This window comes from Gnatocerus cornutus, chromosome 9, assembly GCF_029298725.1.
Source record: "Gnatocerus cornutus isolate USDA-ARS CGAHR chromosome 9, icGnaCorn1.1, whole genome shotgun sequence".
NCBI lineage: Eukaryota > Metazoa > Arthropoda > Insecta > Coleoptera > Tenebrionidae > Gnatocerus > Gnatocerus cornutus.
The window spans coordinates 9,603,661-9,625,751 of NC_142241.1; the positions used below are offsets into that span (position 1 = coordinate 9,603,661).

Sequence of the window (22,091 nt, forward strand, 5' to 3'; positions counted from 1 at the left end):
AATCACACAATATTTTGAACTCGAATTTTGAACTTATCGAGAGTAAACTGTATTCAGTTCTTGCGTTTTATTTATGGTATGACTGCTACTTGATTACACATGTGCACCAAGTAAGCGGTTTTGCACAAAGTAATACTCAAATAAGCATTGTGCGGCTGATAAAATCTTCAATTCTATGTTTTCTAACAAACTTTTTTTTCGTTTTACCTTTGCGTTTAATTTATTACCCGTATTTGCGTCTTCTGTATCTGTTATTTTATTTTCATTGTTTTTTGTTCATTTTCCTGTTTTCTTTCATTTTTCTATTGGATGTTTTAATTTCTTGATTTATATCCGCATTTTGCACTCTAATGAATTAAAAGCTTTCAAACTTTCGATGTTTAACTCGTAGAAGCTCAACGATACTCACATTTCTGCATTTAAAAAATGGTGGAGGCGCCGGGTTACCAAAAAAAATTTATCAGTTTTATTGATTTAATCACGCACATTTTGTTAATTCTTCTTTCTACTGGGTAATTCCACAAAAGCAATAAATGTTGTCTGTAGAATTTATTAACTTTCTACACTAAGATCACAACATTTATGAGGATCGTATGAATAAACAGTCATATCGTGTTGGTTGGAGTGTGGAATTTGAAATAAGTGTAGATGTGTGTAAAATCATTTTTACATAATTTATTTACTTTTAATTATTGATAAATACTACATATTCTACTTAAATATGTATAATATTGAGCATCCGTAAATATACAAGTAGGTGTCTAAGCGTTCAAGTAGCAGAATATTTTTTGTAATTTAAAGTACATTTGTTTAAGCTACATAAAATACTATTTATCTGCTAGTCAAACAACTCAGACTCGGTCGGAATACGCAACACAAATAACACTAATTATTAAGAGCCCATGGGGTATATCAAATGGCTTATCAAAAACGACATTGAAAAAATCTAATTACAAAACTTGTAAAAATTTTCAGTTCAGTCATGATCAATCATATAAATAAGTATCTAGTCGAAAGTATACGTGTGCATCACTTGACATAAAATTTGTAGATTTATCGTGCGAATTTCCACATGCACATGATCGGGGACTCATCGAAGTCACCACAAAAAGGCACAAAACCTAATTAAGTTACAACAGAGTAGAGTTCATTTTGGCACCCGAGAATGCTTTAAGTTTAAAGTTCGAGACTATAATCAATTATAAAACTGTCTTATCACTTGCACAACACTGCTGACTCGTGCATTTTCACTATTTTCGTGGAGGGCTCATCTCCTTTTTCTCGATTCAGCTGCCGCTATCATCTGCCTGAGCATCGGCTCGGGGCTGCAGGCTTTTGGATCACATTTCATTTGACCATTGCCGCCACATCTGTAAAAAAAATCCGTTAAAACTTGGAAATCTTAAAAGAGCGTCCTTCAACTTACGTGCAGTGGAGACAAGGTCCAGAAGCTGATTTAACCTCTTCACCAACGTTATAAGCTTTGCCCTGGATTTGACATCCACTCCTGTGGGCTCTGCCTTTGTAAGCGTGCGACAAGAAATGTGGAGGTAATGTAGTTGTCGTTGTCGTGGTGGTCGTTGTTATGTTAACACTAGTGGCCATGGAAACGGGACATTCATATCTCGGACAACAGAAGCCACGAATTGGCTCTTCGTGACAACGTGGAATTGGTGGTGGACAACTCTGTTGAAGACAGATAATATCGCTTCGGAAGCAGAAGCAGAAATCACAAGGATCGTCACGTGGAATTTGCTGAGCCGACACGTAAACTTTGCCACCGTATCGGCAAGTTCCAGGACCAAAGGCGCTTTGGTCGTCATCGTACTCCTCTTCGACTTGCGACTGATAGTCTGGTTCTTCGGGAATATCATGAGGTGTTTGTGCCGTTGTTGAGCTAGTAAGAGGTGTGGAAGGAGCAGATGTTGACAATTCACCAGGAATTGCTTTTTTAGTAGCGTCTTCATCTGTTGGTCCTGAAGTAAATAAGCCAGTGCTAGACGAAGACTGAGTCGTCGATGTAACTGTTGGCGATGTATACGCTTCTTCTGGTTTGCCTTCTTCAACTGGTTCTTGACCTTCTCCAGGAATCGTAGGTCGCGCTTCCGTTACTCCTTCAGGACTAGTTATTTCAGCACCTTCAGGACTAGTTGTCACGCCTTCAGCTGGTTTATCAGTAGATATAGGACTAACATATTCAGTCGAAGATTTTTCTGGTGAAATTTCAGTTGGTTTAGCTTTTTCCTCAGTGGGTGACGTGATTGGCTGTTCAGATGAACTTGGTTGGCTAGTAACGATTTCAGGTTCTTCAGGTAAAACGTCTGGTGAAGGAACTTCGGTTGCAACTCCTTTATCAGTTTCCTGTTCTCCTTCCGGTAGACCTTCTTTTGAAGGTTCCGTAGTTTCTTGTGAAAGAACTTCAGTTTGAGCTTCCGGTTTTTCTTTATCTGTGTCAAGAGGACCTTCTTTAGGTGATTGCGTACCCTCTTCAGCTGGTTTTCCTTTTTCTGTAACTTGTTCAGCGGATACAGGTGTAACAGTAACAACAGGTTCTGTAGTTGCTTCTTGTTCGACTGGAACGACTGTCACTTTAGAAACTTCAGCTTCAGACACAGTCGTTGCTTCTGGAGCATGTGGTTGTTTGTCTGTAACACCTGATGGTTCTTGAGGACCAAGCGTGGTACCTTCTTGTTCTGGGTGAGCAGATTCGGTTGGTTGGTCGGTTACGGTTTCGGCCTCAGTGCTACTGCCAGGTATATGAGCGGGAGTAGTTGCACTAGGTAATTCTCCTTCTGTTTCGGTGGTGTCCTGTCCTGTTCCTTCTTCTGGTTCATAAATAGGAGGTATGTATTCAAATGGTTTAGTTGTTTTGTGTGGTTCTTTAGTTGCAAGCGTTGTAGCTTCAGGTCCTGTTTCTTGTTCCGTACTTGTTTCAGGTAAACCTTCAGAAGGACTGCTACTTTCAGGTAAGTCTTTAGATGGAACTGTTGTCGCTTCAGCTGGCACCTCTGGTTGTATGCCACGAACAGTAGTGAGTTCATCTTTTTCTGTAATTCCAGCAGGAATAGTTGTGCCTTCGGGTCCATATGCTGGGTGTTCTGGTTCATGAGTAACATGTTCTCCAGCTGCCGTGCTACCTTCGGGTATTCCCTTTTCAGTACTAACTGATTCTTCTGTAGTTGCTGGTTTGCTTTCTTCTTCTGGTCTTTCTGGTTCAACAGGACTTTCGTCATGAGCAGGAATGCTCTCTGTGGAACCTTCTGGTTTTCCTGTTGGACTTTCAGGTTTTTCTGTTTCACCAGCTGTTTTTTCTGTTTGACTTTCTGGTTTGTCTGTTTGACCTTCTGGTTTTTCTGTTTCACCTGCTGGTTTTTCTGTTTGATTTTCTGGTTTGTCTGTTTGACCTTCTGGTTTTCCTGTTTCACCTGCTGGTTTTTCTGTTTGATCTTCTGGTTTTTCTGTTTCACTTGTTGGTTTATCTGCTTCACCTGTTGGTTTTTCAGTTGGACCTTCTGGTTTTTCTGTTTCGCTTGTTGGCTTTTCAGTTTCACTTGCTGGTTTTTCTGCTTCACTTGATGGTTTTTCTGTTTGACCTTCTGGTTTTTCTGTTTGACCTTCCGGTTTTTCTGTTTGACTTTCTGGTTTTTCTGTTTGATCTTCTGGTTTTTGTGTTTCTTCTGTTGGTTTATCTGCTTCACCTGTTGGTTTTTCAGTTGGACCTTGTGGTTTTTCAGTTTCGCCTGTCGGTTTTTCTGCTTCATCTGCTGGTTTCTGTGTTTGATCTTCTGGTTTTTCTGTTTGACCTTCTGGTTTTTCTGTTTGACCTTCTGGTTTTCCTGTTTCACCTGCTGGCTTCTCTGTTTGATCTTCTGATTTTTCTGATTCACCTGTTGGTTTTTCAGTTTCACTTGGTTTTTCGGCTTCACCTTCTGGTTTTTCTGTTTGACCTTCTGGTTTTTCAGTTTCTCCTTCTGGTTTTTCTGCTTCACCTGCTGGTTTTTCAGTTTCACTGGTTGGTTTTTCCGCTTCACCTGCTGGTGTTTCTGTTTGACCTTCCGGTTTTTCAGTTTCACCTTCTGGTTTGTGTGCTTCACCTTCTGGTTTTTGTTCTTCACCTGCTGGTTTTTCTGTTTGACCAGTTGGTTTTTCAGTTACACCACTGTCTTCCGGCAAAGGATGTTCAGGTTTAGGTGTTTCGAAAGGAGTGTGTTCGGAACTATCAGCACCTGGTGGAATGCTAGATGGAGTAGTTCCAATTTCTTGTGGACCTGGGGCTTCACCACGCAAGGTGGTGACTTCTGGTTGTTCTGGTTTGCTTTCCGGAACGTGAGTTGTGCCTTCACCTGCTACATGACTTGGTTCTGATTTTTCCGTCACATGGCTAATGCTTTCGGGTGCTTTTTCGGTAGCAACTTCTTCTGTCACAGGTTCTAATATTTCGTTGCCTGCTTCTTGTTCCGGTAATTTCTGAGTAACTGCTTCTTCTTCCGGTTTTGCTCCTTCTTGTGGTTCAGTTACGTGTTCTTCACTTGGTGGTTTAGTGGTAAGTTCTTCATGAGGTTGAACACCTCCATCGAAGTGTGGTACTTGCTCGGATACTCCTTCTGTTGGAACTTGTTGAGGTTCTGTAACATTTGGCTCAGGGCTTTCTTTAACACCTTCAGTTACGTCTTTAACACCACTAGGTTCAGTAGTTTCATCTGGATGTTTAGTACCACTTTCAGATTCAGACACTTGCTCAGGTGTGGATTCAGTTTCTGCTTTTGGAGATTCTGTCGTTATTTTCTTGTCACCATCTTCAACAAACATTGGGGCGGATGTTATCTTAGTTGCTTTATAAGTAGAAGATTCAGTTTGTGCTTTGCTAGGTTCCGTAACAGCTTGCGTGGTTAATTCCGGATGTGTCTCTCCGATTTCAGGAGCACCTTCAGTTACTTTTTCGCCCTCAGTTTCAGTGGTTTCTTCTGATTTAGTAGGAAGTTCAGGTACTCCACTAGGTTTGTGCGTCGAGGCTTCTTCACCCTCAGTTGGTTTACTTTCTGTGACTCCTTCTGAAGGTTCACTTGGTTTGGTTGCCGTTTCTGTCGAAACTTCCTTTTCGGTAACTTCACCGACTGGACCTTCTGGTTTACCTTTACCGGATGGTTGTGGTTCGGTTACACCTTCAGTAGCAGAAATAGGACCTTCAGTTTCTCCAGGCAGACTAGTTGATGAAACAAATGGTGGAACAGTGTGATCTTCATCAATTACATTTTCATCCTCATCTGGTACTTCTTCTTGAGGATGAACTTCATCGTGTCCAACTCCTTCTGGATACTCTGATGTAGCCTTGACTGTTGTACCTTCTGGAACTTCCCCTGTTGCTGGTTGTTCTGGTTCTTTACGTGTAGCTTGATCCACAGCACTTTCAGTACTTTCTTCACCTCTTGCTGGTGTGGCTTTTTCAGATTCGATTGTGGTACCATGCGCTGGTGCTTCCGTAGCAAGAGATGAGACTGGTTTCCTTGTGGTGTAGTGTGTAACAGATTCTGATGGAAGTTCAGTACCGTGTACTTCAGGCAAACTAAATTCTGGTAATTCTGTACTGTCTCGTCCAGCTCCTGTTGTGCCCTCAGGTCGTACTGTACCTTCTTCACTTGGTATTATAACATTAACACCAATTGTAGCCGGAGCGGGAGTTTCTTGCGTAGTCAATTCCATCTTATGACTATCAGATTCCATACTAGTCACACCAGGTACTGCTGCAAAATGAAGATTGTTTATTACAAAAATTGATAGTGGTGAAGAAATACTTACTGCAACTGTATGTGGGACAACAACTATCGGGACCTTGGTAGACAGGCATACAATGTTGCAAGTTTGATGGAGGTGGAGTACAAGTAACCGATTCGCATTGCAAGATTGAGCTTACACATTTACATGACACTTGGCAGTGATTAATTGGTGGAACAACAGAATTATTTCTATAGGTTTGACCATCCACCAAACAGCTTCCCTCACCGGGTATTCCATGTTCTTCTTCAGAAGGTGTTGCCTGTTCAGGTTGTTCGGTAAGTTCCACAGCGGGTTCTTCCTTTTGCGGAGCAATAGTTGTGGGAACTTCTGGCACTTTTTCGGTGTCACTTGGTTCTTTAGATGATACATGTGGGATTTCAGTAACTTTCGGTTCTCCAGTTGTTTCTTCAGACGGTGTTTCACCTTCTGGTTTCTTCGTGCTTTCGGGTAAGTCTTCAATTGGATGTTGTGGATATTCAGTGGATTTCTCTTTTTCTGGAATGCTTCCAGAGGTAGTTCCCTCACTTGGTTCTTGTTCGACTGGTCCTTCGGTGTGAGACTCAGGGACATCATGTTTAATTTCGTTGTCAGAAGATGTACTTGGTACTTCTGATTTAACAGTTGTTCCTTCACTTTCCTTTTCAGCAGATTCAGTAACTGGAACTTTTTCATCTGTTGCGCTTTCTTCAGTGTGTTCCGCTGCTGATGGTTGTACAGTAGTTTCTTGGGATTGTTCAGTTTCCTTTTCAACTCCTTCATCCTTTGGTTTATCTGTTCCTGTCGGAATCTCTGGCAATTGTTCAACAGGGTGCTTATCTGGACTTTCTTCTTCAATAGGAGATTCTTCTGCATATTTAGTTGTTTCATCCAATTTACCTTCCCCGATATATTCTGGTTTCTCAGAAGCTTGTTGTTCTGTTGATTGGGCTGCTTCAGGATGTTGCGTAACATCCTTTGGTATTTCAGTGCTTTGAGAACCTGCAGACGTTTCATCTTTTTCGATTTCGTCAGTAACATGTGGTTGTTCTGGTGCAGTGGTTACATGATCTGTAACTTGCGACTCTGGAAGAACAGTTACTTTAGACTCCTCTTGTGGCACTTCAGTAGTCTGTTCTGGTTTTTCAGTAATTTGTTCTTGAGGAAGCTCGGTACCTTCGGGCTTATGAGTGGCGTATTCAACTGGAGATTCAGTCTTTCCGCTTGTCACCGCCGGTTCTTCTGGTTGTTCAGTGCTCTCGTCTCTAGCAGGAATTTGCTCTTTTGGTAATTCCGTTTCTTTAGAAACTTGTCCTTCAGTTACGTGTTCAACAGGTGCTTCAGTATCAGCGCTGACTGGACTTTCAGTTTCTTTTGGTACTTTGGTACCGGCTGGCTCTTGTGGCAATTCTGTTCCTTCATGTTCTTTCGGTGTTTCGGTACTTTCATCTTTGCCTACTGGTGTCACTTCGTCTTGATGTTGTGCTGGTTTTTCTTCTTCAGCGCTAGGAGTTTCTGTTCCTTCTCCCTCCAGTGTCTTTGGCGGCAATGTTGTGAAGTCTTTAGCGGAATCAGCTTCAGTTGGTTTAACTTCTTGTTCACCTTCTGTGACTGCTTCTTCTGGTAATTGAGTGATTTTACCTTCGGTGATTGCTTCTTCCGGATGTTCTGGAAGTTGAGTAACTTGGCCTTCGGTGATCGATTCTTCTGGATGTTCTGGTAGTTGAGTGATTTTATCTTCGGTGATCGGTTCTTCTGGATGTTCTGGTAACTGAGTCACTTTTCCATCGGTGACCGGTTCTTCCGGATGTTCTGGTAACTGAGTCACTTTACCATCGGTGACCGGTTCTTCTGGATGTTCTGGTAATTGAGTCACTTTACCATCAGTGACTGGTTCTTCCGGAAGTTCTGGTAACTGAGTCACTTTACCATCGGTGACCGGTTCTTCTGGATGTACAGAAGGTTCAGTTACATCGTTGCTTGGAGTTTCAGTTTCTTCCGCTTCTGTAGTTTCATCATGGGCAATTGGTTCCTGAGAGGGTACAGTGGGATACGATGGTTTTTCAGTCTCTGCTTCTGGTGGTACTCCAGTTACTCCACTTTCTTTGCTTGGTTCCGTAACGTGATGTTTTGGATATTCCGTAGCTTCCTGTTCTTTTTCAGTTGGTGCAGATGGTAATTCAGTTACACCAGGAGCTTGAGGTTTGCCTTCAGTGCCAGTTGCCATTTCTTGTGGTAAACCGGTGCCGATTTCTGGCGCCGTCTCAGTGACATGTTGTACCACTGGCGGATGTTCTGTGCTTTCTTGTTCTTTTGGAACTTCGGTATGTTGTTCACTAGCCGCGCTTTCAGTTGTATGTTTACCTTCTTCAGTTTGGGAAGGTTCGGTTTCGGTTTCTGGTTTTGGTGGCAACTCAGTTTCTGGTTTTTGCGGTATTTCTGTTTCGGGTCTAAATGGCAATTCCGTTTCGGGTCTTTGTGTCGCTTCTGCGTCTGGACTTGATGGCAATTCTGTTTCTGCTTTAGGTCCTTTTTCTATTTCAGCTTGAGGTGTAGTAGCGTGGTCTTCTGGTAATTCCGTGCCTTGCTCAACAGGAGTGTATTGAGGTTTCTCTTCCTCAGGCTTCTGTGGTGCTTCCGTGCCGACAACTTCTTTTTCTGTCGTTTCCGGAACTCCCTCGGTAGATTCTTCTTTTCCTGGTTGCTGCTCTTCATCAGGTTTCTCTGGAATTTGGCCTTCAGTAACATGTACCGATGGTGTTTCCGTAGCTTTGGGTTCAGTTTCCGCGGGTTCTGTAACGGAAGGTTGTTCTCCAGATCCAGTTTCTGGTTCTTCAGGATGTTCAATTCCATCATGAGCAGGTTTTTCTTCCGTCACAGTTTCGGGTTCTTCAGGAATTTCGTTCGTTTCTTGATCAGGGAAATGAGTAGCTTGCTCTGGTTCTTGTTCCTGTTGGTGGACAGTTTCTTCAGTAGCGTGAGCTTCTTCGTCGTACAATGGCGTAGCACTTTCAGATGGTTTTTCTTCTTCTTCCGGTTTTTGCTCTGGAGATTCTTTGTCTACACCACTTGGTACTTCTGTTCCAGCTTCACCTTTGTCGGCGGAAGGAACAGTCGGTTCTTGTTCTTGTTGGGTGATTTCGTTTTCTTCTTCCAATGGAGCCATGGTTTCTGGATGGATTGTGGAGTCGTCTAATTTCACTGATGGTGTGGTGTACAAGTAACCAATTGTTGTTAATTCTTCTTCTACCATATGGTCGCACTCGTAAGAATCTGGACAGCATTGATCTTCCTTGGGAGGTAACGCAGTGCAGTTAACTTTGTCAAGTGGTGTGGGGTTGCATTTTTGGACAGCACACACAATGTCACCTTTCATACAGTAGCAGCGTTCACAGCGTTTGTCACTACGAATGAGGGCGCCATCCCCATAGACTTGATTTTCGAAGATACAATCAACAGGTCCTGCGAGGGTTGTTGTTGGTGCTGCGGTTGTCGTAATCAATCGTCTTGTTGTAGTTTCCAGAAGGTTATAATCTGGATGTTCTGGAATTATTGGTGGTTTAGGGAGGAAATCAAGAAATTGTGTTTGTGGCTTACCGCAATTGTACCGAACTGGACAACATACACCTTCTTGATAAACTGGTTTGCATCCTTCGACTTCGAGTGTACATTGTTGCATGACACAAGCTGTCTTGTTTCTGATGCAGTAACAAAGTTCACATGGTTTATTTGGTTCAGATGGCACTCTAGCACCGTCTGCGTAAAACAGACCTTCGATTGAGCAACCATAGGCGTCTAAATGTCCCAGTGCCGTAGAAGATTGGGTAGTCGATGGCAAGAGTTGAACTGGTACTGTAAAAGATATAATTAGCTCGGTTCTGTTTTGAAAATGGTAAAAATACCTTCAGGGCATGTTATAACAGGACAACATTGATCCGCTCTTTTCTCGACTTTACAATCTTGACCGATCGCTTTGGTAAACGGGCATACTCTGAGATAACACATGAGCATCCTGTTATGGCAAGTACAATTCAAACATGGTTCGTTCGTGATTATCCTGTCTCCTTCGTCGTAATGTTGGAAGTTGTAGTAGCAACCAGTTGAATCGGCGACAGGATAGTATTCGATTTCTGTCGTGTCTTGTTCCAACGGGGCTGTAAGAAGAAAAATTGGGTTAAACTCTGGGAAAAATGTGGACCAATACTCCGTGACGTACAGGTCAGTGACAAAATCAAGGACAAAAGAGGAGCGGTCTGAACGAGACTCTGCATAGTAAATACAACACGACAAGTCGCATACATAATTACTTGACTCACACTCAAACAGTCTACTGTAAATAGGTGCGAATATTTGCATAGCAGATTAAATCGGCCACCTGTACACAAACAAAGGTAGTTCCGAACTGTACCTTGATCAATCGGACGAGTTTGGCAACTTTCACACGTAATGACTTCCTAATTTTGCTGGCTTAACAGACCACATGGCTCGAAATGGGCATTCCGTTTCCTCAAACCGGTCGACGAACTGTATCAAAAATTGGACTGGCATTTCTTCATCGATTAAGAAAAAAAGTTCTATTCCTTTTGTTGGTTGAGAGGTGAAGCGTGATTCTTCATAATTCACACAATTACGTGTGCATATTGAAAATGAAGGTAATGAACTTCTTGCATGTGTTAAAAGCTAGTAAAGTCTGCATTCGCGGACGTAACCGCCGTCGCGTAACGAGTTTATGGATATTTCCCATGTTGGCGCGAGCCAGTGGTGAAGTCACTGTCTTTTCTCAACCTGTCGTTTCTTGGTCATCATCATCGTCGAATCGTACCGTCTAACATGCTGTCAGTAACTGTAAATCCGGTTACATAATCACGATCCGCGCATATATCGCGTCATTTTTGAATGCAAAATGAATGCATGAGCCGGACGAAAATGCGGCGGTCTGTGCGGCCAAGTCGGCGTGGGAGCAACCAGCAGAAGTATAGACGTCTACAGGAGACTGCTTGGGAGGTCAAGAGGCGAACCTCGACTTCAGCCGATTCAATTTTACGCATGCCTCGTAAAAACTGTGGTTTATTAGCGCTGGCCATAATTACACGTCGGATCGGGTTACCACCGCCACACGAAAAACACCGCAAATCGACCCATTAACACCGCAGACGTTCCCGGTGGCGATGGTCTTGACTGACACTCACACATACCTTTGCCCATTTGAATAAAACATCACGCAAATATTCCCGCCGCATGCTGGATGTGTTCCAATGAAGTTCGAGAAATTGCGGTTCTTAAAATTGTACCCCATTCTGATTCAACACATGTGCGGCGAATTGAATATGCAATACCAGTTGACGGTATTACATCTGTTGTATTATGTTGACAACGTAATTTACTAGTTCACATACCAAATACTAGCCTCGAAAAGTAATTGCCATGTTCTAGTTCATAGCAGACAGAAGAAGAATTTTAACAGCCTTGAAGCCATTCGGACTGAATGACTGTTGACCCCTTAAGACGGCTTTTTGTTTGCACTTTGTGCTTTTTTTCAACGTCCATTGCCAAGAGTAAATACATCGTCGTCTGGGGTCTTCATTCATTTACTTAATTGCTTACGCAAGGTCGATGCGACAGAGCTTTTATTTACGTAATCACGACAACAAACTTTTCGCCAACGCTTCCAAATCTAATCTCAAATCCCTCAAAGTTTTTATAAGTTTTCGAGGGTAAATAACTTTCGGGGTCTAAAAATACACAAGAAAGTTTCACTTCATATACAATGCTATTTTATCTACGGGGTGGTACAATTACAATTGTGAACATTTCGCCCCTTCTAATTTGGGGTGAATTTGTTATTTCGGGATCTTTCTACGTTGCCCTCTAGCACGTAAAACATTTTATAACCCTCTAAACACACAGTAAGTTGCTAAAGTGTTTTATTGTTTACCCTGAAAGGTAGAGCATCTGATGACTGATCTTTCGCTCTTAAGCTCTTTGTTGTACCAAGCTCATTACGCGCTCATTAGCTTTCTCTAGCAGACTCGTTATTATTTTTGAAACAAAATTAACCATACGAGATTGTAAATAAAAGCTTGAAAACATAATAATAAAATTACATTTATTTTATTGCTTTTTATTCATGCGTTGCAGTAATATATGGAAAATTCAAAAGCACAAAAGTAATTTTGTCATCATAGCGTGTTTTTCATTACAATAATAAAAACATGCTACCGAACGATAATCAAACAACTATTGTCGCCATTTTTCCATAATTATTGTGTTTTGAGCACTGTGCGCAATATATTAGTATATTTATACAATTTAACCTTAACCAATATCTCATTTCAGTAAATATAGGTGTAGGTACTCCAACAATTAATTATATTTATTAAATTACATGTTGTGTTATGGCAACTTGGAAAACTAGGGCAACTGTAAATTTGTGCCAAAAATTTGTAAGAAAAGTTTTCATAAAATGTATCAAAAAGTAAGTAAACTATATTGTAAGAAAATTATAGCTAGTAAAGGAGTAAAACTGAAAGCTCTAACTAGAGACTCATTACGTTATTTACGACTTGTAAATTGCACATTTACTCCTTGGAAACTATTTTCTTCTTTCACGTATTTGTTTACCCGAAAATGTGGACGTTACAATAGCTTGTTATATTACTATTGTTAATTGCTGTTAACGGTAGCTAAAATAGCTAATTTTTGCACTAAATGAGTGTAAAACATTTTACGTAATCTGATAGGATGCGTTAAAAAAATCATTTAAAGAAGATATTAGGGTTTTAGCAAGATGTTAATCAACCATGATACAAAGAGTAAATTTAAGAATGAGCCATAAGTACCCAGTGTAATGAAAACAACAAATAAAAATACAAATTTAATTACATATCTAACTGTTCAAACAATTCACCTTGATCTCTGCTATTCTTTTGTATTATAGTAGCTGTCATAATTACACTACAAAATTGCGGACTAGAGATCATAAACCGTTAAAATACTGGAAATTCAGTGTCATTGTTTCTCTCATATGACACACCAACAAACTTTGTTTTTTCTGCATAACTGCAAGGAATTTGCCTCTAAATTTCTCGCTTCAATGGATTTGTCGTGTTGCCTCGGTGAGCTACTTTAGACGCTCCGGGGGTTTATTTTAGTGTTTACTTTGAGAAAGAAGGGCACTATAAAAATTGAATTATGCGATTTACGGGTTCGCCCTCGATTCCAGCGTTTGATACGATTACTGCAGTTCGGCGGCTCGAAAAATGCGGTATGGATCAAAGGGGGCTCTATTTTAAACCAAGCTAATGAAAAGTCACTTACCGGCTACAGCTGATTGGGGCACCAAGAGGGCGATAAGTAGTAACAGGGCCGGACCCGTTGCGAAGAGTTGAGTCCACGCCGACATGGCGCGTCCTGAAATGAAAAAAAAAGAAGTTAATTTTTGTACCATCTCAAAAGGGTTGAGACTTAAATTTTGCGAAGTTTTGTTATTTTGTAGTTTGGATCACAAGAAATTAACCACTTGGAGGATAAAGAAATATTGGTTCGTTGCTCTCGTTACAAGATGGATGGACAAAGTGCTTTTTCCGCCGTATAGATCGCGATTTCATAGTCGACTTTTTTGGTGCAAAAACGAGGTCTTTGACACTGAAACGGGTGCCGGATTCGTCCGGGATTTCGCTTAAAATTCCGGAGCTTATGGTGAGATGTTTGAAGGTTTCTTTCGTTACAGTGAGTGGGTTCATATTGCATTTTAATGAGACCGAGCTCGTTTTCGTCAATTATGTCTATTCGACTTCAATTTTATTAAATTAGGGGGCGTCTTGGTTCCTCACTTAAGGTAATTACAACTGACTTCCGAATTTCGAAGAGTGTTTAACTAATTGTGCTCGTCCTTAGTGAGCCGATGGTGATTAGCTCTTTCTTGGTAATATCTGTGTTTGCTTGTAAATTCGACTCGTCACGAATACGTCTAGCGAATGGGTTCCGTAACAAGTTGAGCAAACTGGCCGTGGGCCGGCGACACCGTTTTTCCCATGACGCCTTATTTACCATCGGCGCGAAGCCGTTAAAGCAAATGTTTGCCTGATTAAAACCTTAAGCGAACAGCTAACACACGTTGAATTCCGAAAGGGTCAGCGGTAGCGCGCCCTTACAAAGCTCGCAAAAGCTCGCACGTGGGAACGTAGCATCGTCCAAGGCCAGGCGTAACTGTTACCGCATTCTGCACAACATGCCGGAGAGCGTCTTCGCGGAATCGACACCGGACTATTCCGGGCGATGAGGAATCCGGACGCTCCGGAAGGAATCACGATCCGCTGTGACTCGGGGGCGAATCTTTCGCGAGCTGGTCTTACCGTTTTTATTGCCGCAGCCAACGGAGCTGTTAGAGTGCTATATTTACCTGCAACCTGTTCGTAGCGCACAATGTCAATGACTTGCCGCAAAAAACCTAATGATTCATCAAGGAAAACGAGTATAATGATGTAAGGATAAAATTAATTCAAAAGCTCGCCCGCTAACCTTGGCTGATTAACAATAACTGTGTCATTAACGGCCGAATTTTCCGGGACAATACCGGAGTTTTTGTTCGAGCGATGGCGGGAACTAAACGGAGGATTTTTATAGAAATCTCGCAGGACCGGTTGTCGTCGCGATTACAGCGACTTTTGCCATTCAGTTACAGTTAACCTAAGTTATAGGGCCATTATCGTAAAATTATTATCCGGAAGGTTAGTGTGCCAATGAAACCGACCGGAGTTTCCAGAATCAAACTTCGCGATTTTGGTAAGGCGCCCACGGTGGCCAGTTTTTCGTTCCCAATTAATAAAGTTCAAATAGTTACAAAAATAAATATCTCGGAGATCCTCGTGTTTGTAGATACCTGGACCGATACCCGTGGGAACTAGATAATGTTTGGAGACTAACACAGGGATGCAAAGTACGTTGGCAAACAGGCGGTGGTTAGCAAAGAAGCCAAGTTTACTCTGTATCCTCCGAAATATCACGGCACTAAATCGACGACAACGATTCAAAAAAAAATAATTTTACCAAAATTTCTGGTCACTGCAATCCTCACTGCACTGCACCAACACTTCCACTATGACTTACCACGCTCGCAGTTCTGGTTAAGACGAATGACGAAATAGTCCACACGGGCTTTCGGTCGGCGATCTTTGCCTTTGTGGTGTTGATGTTCGCGATTTATGTCCAGGAGGTCGACACCAAGAAGATCGAGCGGACAACGGACCGACCAGAAGTGAACTCATGCGAAGCTGCGCGCCGCAACTTTAAATAGTCGTCGGGGCGGGGGAATTGCTGCTCTTGGGCAACGAGTCTCTGGCGCTTTTGCTGCCGTGTGTGATTGGTTCGCCCCAGGGTAGAGAAGAAGCACGGCGGAATGCACGACGCCGACGGTCAACAACGCCACCCTTACAAGACACTTGCACAATCAATACGGATTTTAGAAAATCAAAGCGCTCATTACAACCCTTAAAATTTAAAAACCCTTCATGAATTGTTTTGACGTAATTAGACACAATTCGTGACAAGTTCAAGTGCTTCCTTACCTACCTCAACACCTCTCATAGGTGATCGAAACCCGCAAATTAAATTCGTTTCAAATAACTGTAATATAGTCGAAGCGTTTTATTAATAGTTGTAGAGATGATCGTTTCAATAATTTTACAACATTCACTTGTTGTAGGAAGTGATCTTTCCGTAATATCAGTCATAAACAGACCAGTAGAGCTGGGAAAATTATAACAAAAAATGCACTTCAAAGGAAAACCACGTCAGTCTTGAGAATTCTTGTGAATTCATGGTGAGAGAAAAACCTTATCGTCCCCGCTTCCCTAGAATTATGAGCAAATTTGACAATAACAATGACCAATTAAACATATTCAGGAATTTCCATAAAAATATTTTTATAACCCAGACGACTGATAACGGTTAAACTGAGTATTTTACTACGAATTTGAACAATGACTTAATCTCAGTAGCGCACTGTTCATTTGATCACGTGAGCCGAAACTTGCTTGTGTCTAATCCGCTCGTTTTCCGGTAGCCACAAGTGGATTCCGGGCTTTTCCGGTCGCGATTCGTCAACGACCGTGTCGAATCTCGAGTCACACTGTGTGAAAGAGCAGTAAAAACTTCTCGGCGCGTAATAATTGATATGCATCCGTCTAATTATATGTTTGCTTGTCGTAATTCATACAAAAGTGAATGAGTAAACAAAGTTTAACATAAAATGAACACTATCAATATTTGTTCGCTTGCTCTGAATTCGTAAACAATTAAAAATGAACGTATCTCTGATACTTACCGTGATTGACAGAAACTTCAACGTGCGATCATAACAGTAACTCGCAAGAACTTAACACGCAAAGAACGTTGGGAGTGATGCAACAGACTACCGTCGCGACGCTGGACCAGCAGTTATTCCAATCGTCGCCCCAAAAGCAGCGCGCGCGCCCTCCCTCGACCTACCCCTACACGTCTGATGCGACACGTTCCATATCGAACCATCTCTGCACAATTATCACTGAAAAACAAATGTGACTCATTCTCGCAAATTTCGATTTTGCCATCCCCTGAGATGTAGAGGGTGATTTCTACACGACCCTCGCTCACACCAATCTCAGTTTGTAAACAGCACATTTCCTCCCCAAGTCCATTGTGTCTCGGGCGAATTGTGCTGGAATTGAGTGAGTTTGGGTAGTGAGATAATTCGAATTACTATTAAAGGGCCTCAGATGAGGTTCGATTGTGTCGTGAACACATGTGATGAAATTCGTTCCGTAATTACACGTGCGGATGAAAGGGAAATCGGTTAGCTGATGGTTACGAAACACTTTCACCGTCGACATTTCTTCTCGGTGGTTAAAGAGGCCAAGAGCAATTGTCAAGTTCAAAGTCAGCAGGGTTGGAATATACAAGCTGAGCATGGTAACGGACAGGAAACGCTTGCCCATCTGCGGATGCTGCGGAGCGGCCAGGGCCGGATTAGCGAATTATTCACATCGAAAATTTGATTTATACCACGCTCTATTTAACGAAATTAGCCGCCGAGGTTTATGCGTGTGAATAAAAAAGAGAACCCCGAATAAATCAAATTGTTAAATTAGCAATAAATCTAGCAAAACGACGAATTTTTCGTGTATCTATTGATTTAAATTATCGATCTTTGTATCGATTTGAATAAACACTTTTTAATTAACATTCTTGATTTATTTATATTAGAGTACCGCTCGAACATGAGTATATTTTTCGTGGTGAGCACTATGCTGATAAATTGCCTATTTACAGCAGCTGACCTTGGCCGCGGCATTGATCAACGCTGATAATTTCGTTAATAATTTTATGGATTTATCGGAAATTGTGAGTAATAACGGTAGGGTAACCCCGTCTTTCCGTGTTTCTTAAAATTACCAAATCGATTTTCGATGAAATGGACCAATGCGGTTTTACTGGACATGTTGGTTAGAATAACTGTGAAACTAGCAGGTAATCATTTTGTAATTTGAACCGATTTTAAAGAATATTATGATACCGAGATTAATAGACACGAACAGGCTAATAAGTTGGGAATAAATCCAAGTTCGGAAGGCGGAAGTTGTGAGATTATGTTCTTTTAATGGACATGATTTTCATGGAAGATTAGCAGCGGTGTGCCAGTACGGTCCTGAGCTACAGATGTCGGTTGCTTCATTGATGTATTTTGGCTATTGTCAAGGTCATAAATCAGATCGATTTTCATTGTCTCTTTGGAATATAATACTGGTAGCATTCATGCTCATCTCAATTTTGTTCAACAATAACGACAATATCAACATGATTAATGTGGAGACTGTACAGTGGTAATTTGGATGTAACCACAATGTTCATCTCCAAGCACCGATAAAACGGATTCATGCAGCTATAAAAATCGTTTTGTATTTTATTACTGATACATTATGATAATTTATTGCGGGCCCGAATTTCAGTGCGTTTAATTACGGCATAAATTAAAGTAATCATGGATGGGGGTATGTTCAAAATTGGGCTTTTTTCTTTTTGTAAATAAATAACAGTTCTCGTCGTTTCTAATTTTTACGTCCTTCCACGTGGGTGTTCGTTTGTTCAAGGAGCGGTTTTCCCATGTCCACGGTAAAAAATTAATTTGCAATAACCTATCGGCCATTATCCCCACAAAAAGTGCACGTACAGGGTAGACTAATTTAATCTTTATCGTCGGATGCTACTTCACTTCTGACATGTAGCCGCTTGAAGTTACAGTGTTTCTTTTTGTGGATGTTCTTAATTTGGTGTGTCGGCAGCATGTGCATGCGGGCATGTTATAATTTGTGAAGGAAATTAAGCGCTGCCGGTCCTCCAAAAGTTCAGACGATTTTTCCCGAAACTGTGCCCTCAGGAAATTTGATATTAGCATCCCGCCTTCGTCTACCAGGACCGATTCGACATGGCGCGAACACTACGGCTGTCATGCGAAATGCATCACACAGTACATTTCCACACGGAGACAAAGGTTTGGGTTTGAATTTTGATCGGTTTGAGACACATAAATTTCAGTTTTTTACCGCGAAACTAGAAAGAAGGAATAATTAGATGTTTGGTAGCATGCAGACACGTGGCTGTACCTGTTGCATTGTGGAGTTGCTTAAGCTCATGATAATTTATGCTAAATGACAGTTTGCTGCTATTCTACCGGTTTACATCGTGCATACAAGATGGGTTTCGTAACTCTACAACTTCTAATTTTTGACCAGGAAGCTTTCTCTAAGATAAACACTGATTTTCGTGTAGAAGCCTTTTTTATAAGATGTTTGCACGAAAAGCAACTTCACGGTATAATTATAGGGAAAATAAAAATACTTATGAGCCACTCTGTAAATACCGAGACGTTAGCTCACTAATGACGATGAAGGGAACGATTCTTTCACGAGTCTCCTGCGAATACATCAAAAATTCTATTTGCGGGAAAAAGTTTTCGCACGCCAATAAAAAGATTAAGGAAATCATGAGTTCCTCTTCGTCCCTGCAAGCTGATATCTGTCATTTTACCTTCTATGGAAGCAAAAAAGTATTTGAATTCTAGAGGTCTCGATCGGATTACACCTATTTACCTTTAAATACATGATATTAAGCTTTAAGTGCGATCGATATAATTCGTAACATGAGATTGTTAAAATTTATGCGATACTCATATTTTAATACGCTGTATTTATTTCAGAGATCGATTTTGAATCTGGCCTGATTGCATTTTATCTTCCGTCTATTGTGTTCATTGTTCACTTCGCTATTTATTTACAGAAAATTGTTTCTTTTATCCGAGCATCCCGTTGCAATCATTTATCAAAATCCCAAAATCTTTTTCGTCCTTCCGCTAATAAATTGAACATCAGTTTTTGCTTTTTGTACACATCGATACATCAATTTCTTTCCAACGTTGCTCCGGTAGTTTTCAATAAAAGTACAGCGATAAAACGTTCGCTATATACGCCCGAAATGGAGGTTCTTTGCGATATTTCAAACGTGGAATTTCCATATTTCCATGAGTCAGGTGTAGTATCGAAGCCAGAGATTAATCGATTCATCGCAAGAAGTAGCACTTCGGTTATTGGAAATATCGCAGCACCGTTTCCCATTCATAAATGTTTCTGTTTACTCATAAGTCTATAGCGACAAATTCCGAACTTTGGCCGTGCGGAATTACCACCTTGAGGTTAAAAATATGAAAACCTGCATCACGAATTCTGAAACCGTATCGTGGGTTTTGCACAAGCTGTAAACCTGGTGAGCAAAATCTAGGTCTGTGCATAACTCTTCGAGGAACCGGCACAGTCTCGAGGTCCCAGGTGTCCAAAAGTGCATAAAAATTGCAAAACAGCAACTTTTACTACTTCCAAATGAAATTTCAATAAAACAACAATCAATTTATGTGACGCAACGTCGCACGTAATAAATATGAATGAGTGTTAGTTATTGGAAAGTCATCATAGCCACATTCTCACATGGAGCGTGGGAGTCGACTAGCAAGTGCAACTGATCTAGGTTAAGAACGAGGTTGTCGAAGACTCCTCACTTTGGACACTGCACGTTCGTCGCATTTTCAATTGCTGGAGTTGATCGATTTGCAAGACAATGGCCGTGGATGGTTACCGGGTCACCCCGTTCGACGAAAAATCAAAATTATTGTTTTATTCCGATCACGACGGACACGGCAAATGCATTATAGACGATCAGATATTTATTTTATCTCGATGGAATAGTTCCGTTCAGCCAAACGAAAATGTGGAAAAATGAAGTCGTGGAACGTGATTAAATGATTGACATGCGAGAAGTTTTAATTGATGTTGTGATTATTTAGTAGGCAAAAACAATCTGGAATTTTAATGAAACACGTAGGAAATATTTTAAGAAGATTCAATATTGGTCATGCTTCCTAAATAAATAAAACTAATAACAAGTTCTAAAAATTCCTCGATCAATTTACATTTTATGTTGTTTATTTATGTTTTTTTTAACCAAAAAACTACATTTTGAACTGAGTAATATCTTTGCCAGGTAGGTTAAAATTCCGAGAAATCAATTATCAATTTTTTGCCTTCAGCGAGTACAAAATGAATAGATTCCTTCCCCCGGAAGTAAAAATTTCCTTTTATGGCGCCACTCTTCCCTATTTCGGTAAGTGTATCGCTTTCTTCTACTTCGCCCTCTTAATTCGGCGTGTTTGTCTGCGGGAAAGCTCATTGTTTTAGTGGACTTTTTAGATAACGTTGGATTTATAGGCTTCCCGTAATGTCCAACTTTGATCCATTATTATTTCCCTCTTTTCTCTATCCTCTCATACATAATTCCGTGTTTTCTTTTAGGGGAAGATTTACCCCTCCTACTCTATTGCAAATTCAGGTCGTGTCCATTCGAAAAAAATAACAAATACGGTTCATAAAATGAAATATAAATGAAAGGTCGGACGGAGCACCCATTTTAAACTTTAATTAAGTGGACGCTGAGTTAGATTAAAACGCAATCTGGAGTAAAATCTCATCATGTAGGTGCGAAATTGAAGTGGATTTCCACAGTAAAAGGTGTAATATCACATCACAAATAAAGAACTAGTCCGCGAATGGAACAAAGGGATGGCCGGCAGCAGGAAAAAACTGCATTTAGTGCGAACGGTATCCCAGATTCTTGACTTGTTTTTTCTCGTGAAAGGTGTTTCCGATTTTGCTACCAACCAGAACTGTATTTATAGAATAAAATCGACCACTTATATTCTTGGCACTCGTCGGAGTCTGTAAAACGCTCCACTACAGCACATTCAGTGCAGCAGATAAAGCCTCGCGCACAGTTCAATGATCCATCGAGTCTCTATTATCAACCCCGGATTCTTCCGGACCCTAGTAGGGTTCTCAACATAAAGCTCTACTGTTATAGTCCAGTCTATGGAATCGGAATTGAGAGATTAATTTAACGATAGTGATGTTGCACCGGAGTTTTTAGGTTGGCGTATTTAACCCAGATTTATGAAGTCCCTCGGAGAGCCACCGTGGGCTATCGAGTCACAATGTCGACCGTTATGCCATAATTCCGAAAATTGGAATGTGCCAATTATACCAACACTAATGATTTTGGTACTCTGGCCATAATTTGGTCCATGTAGATTCCTAATACACCCAATTTATCTTCAAGATGCTACATAACAGTACCCTCTATTCACCGGAGAATAGATGCGATGGCAGAAAAAGCGCCCAACGTACGTGAGCCAATTTCTGGTCGTAATTCGATATCGTGTTGTTTTTTGCCTTGCAGTAATCAGCGGCTCAACAAACGCTTAAGTACTTTTTGGCGGGGCCCGGACGTTTTTATGCCAAGTGTCCCGTTATGGCTAAGGAAACAATATTGCTTCATACGAGGTGTCCCCTACAGCCCTGACCTGCTCAGGAATTCTAAATAATATGCAATTACAACTCACGCCAAATTACGCCCCGAACCAAATATTTACCCCAATTCTATGTTCACTTTCCTCCACGGAAAAATCGTCTAAAGACTGCCATTTTCCACATCGATAAGCTCGCGATAGTGCACGCAAGTAGGGCATTCATTCATGAAACACACAGTTTTTGACTCGATTCACAGTATAAATCGGAACTTGTAAAAAATTCATTTCAAGTCGTAAAGTAGAAGACGTGAAAACGCTTTCGGTTTACCGTAACCAATGAACCGTAAACACTGAGCTTGTGTCAATAAAATAATAATTATGATAATGCGATTGTTTGGCCTGAAGGTTTATCTTAAACGTTCTATACCAGATTCCTTTTGTCGAGAGGTTAATATTT

General features: G+C 41.0%; 1 protein-coding gene across 2 annotated transcripts; it reads right to left on the reverse strand.

Moving 5' to 3' along the window:
• Positions 1-536: 536 nt before the first annotated feature.
• tnc (tenectin) lies at positions 537-15,015 on the reverse strand. Of its 2 annotated transcripts, none has more exons than XM_088046459.1 (7): positions 14,860-15,015; positions 13,069-13,161; positions 9,654-9,905; positions 9,349-9,603; positions 5,797-9,294; positions 1,427-5,741; positions 537-1,370 (listed from the first exon to the last, which is right to left on the reverse strand). In XM_088046459.1, the coding sequence occupies exons 2-7, from the start codon at positions 13,151-13,153 to the stop codon at positions 1,268-1,270; spliced, it is 8,508 nt and encodes a 2,835-aa protein (XP_087902585.1). In that variant the 5' UTR covers positions 13,154-13,161; positions 14,860-15,015; the 3' UTR covers positions 537-1,267. The 2 variants fall into 2 exon arrangements, with proteins under 2 accessions (XP_087902585.1, XP_087902586.1); XM_088046460.1 differs by having other exon boundaries at positions 14,800-14,890.
• Positions 15,016-22,091: the final 7,076 nt, after the last annotated feature.

Bases quoted from the DNA above. Each gene is read 5' to 3' on its own strand.
- tnc (XM_088046459.1), bottom strand. From the start codon at position 13,153: ATGTCGGCGTGGACTCAACTCTTCGCAACGGGTCCGGCCCTGTTACTA. The intron at 9,604-9,653 runs GTATTTTTACCA...TATCTTTTACAG, and splicing joins TGTTATAACATGCCCTGAAG to TACCAGTTCAACTCTTGCCA. The intron at 5,742-5,796 runs GTAAGTATTTCT...TTCATTTTGCAG, and splicing joins TTGTCCCACATACAGTTGCA to CAGTACCTGGTGTGACTAGT.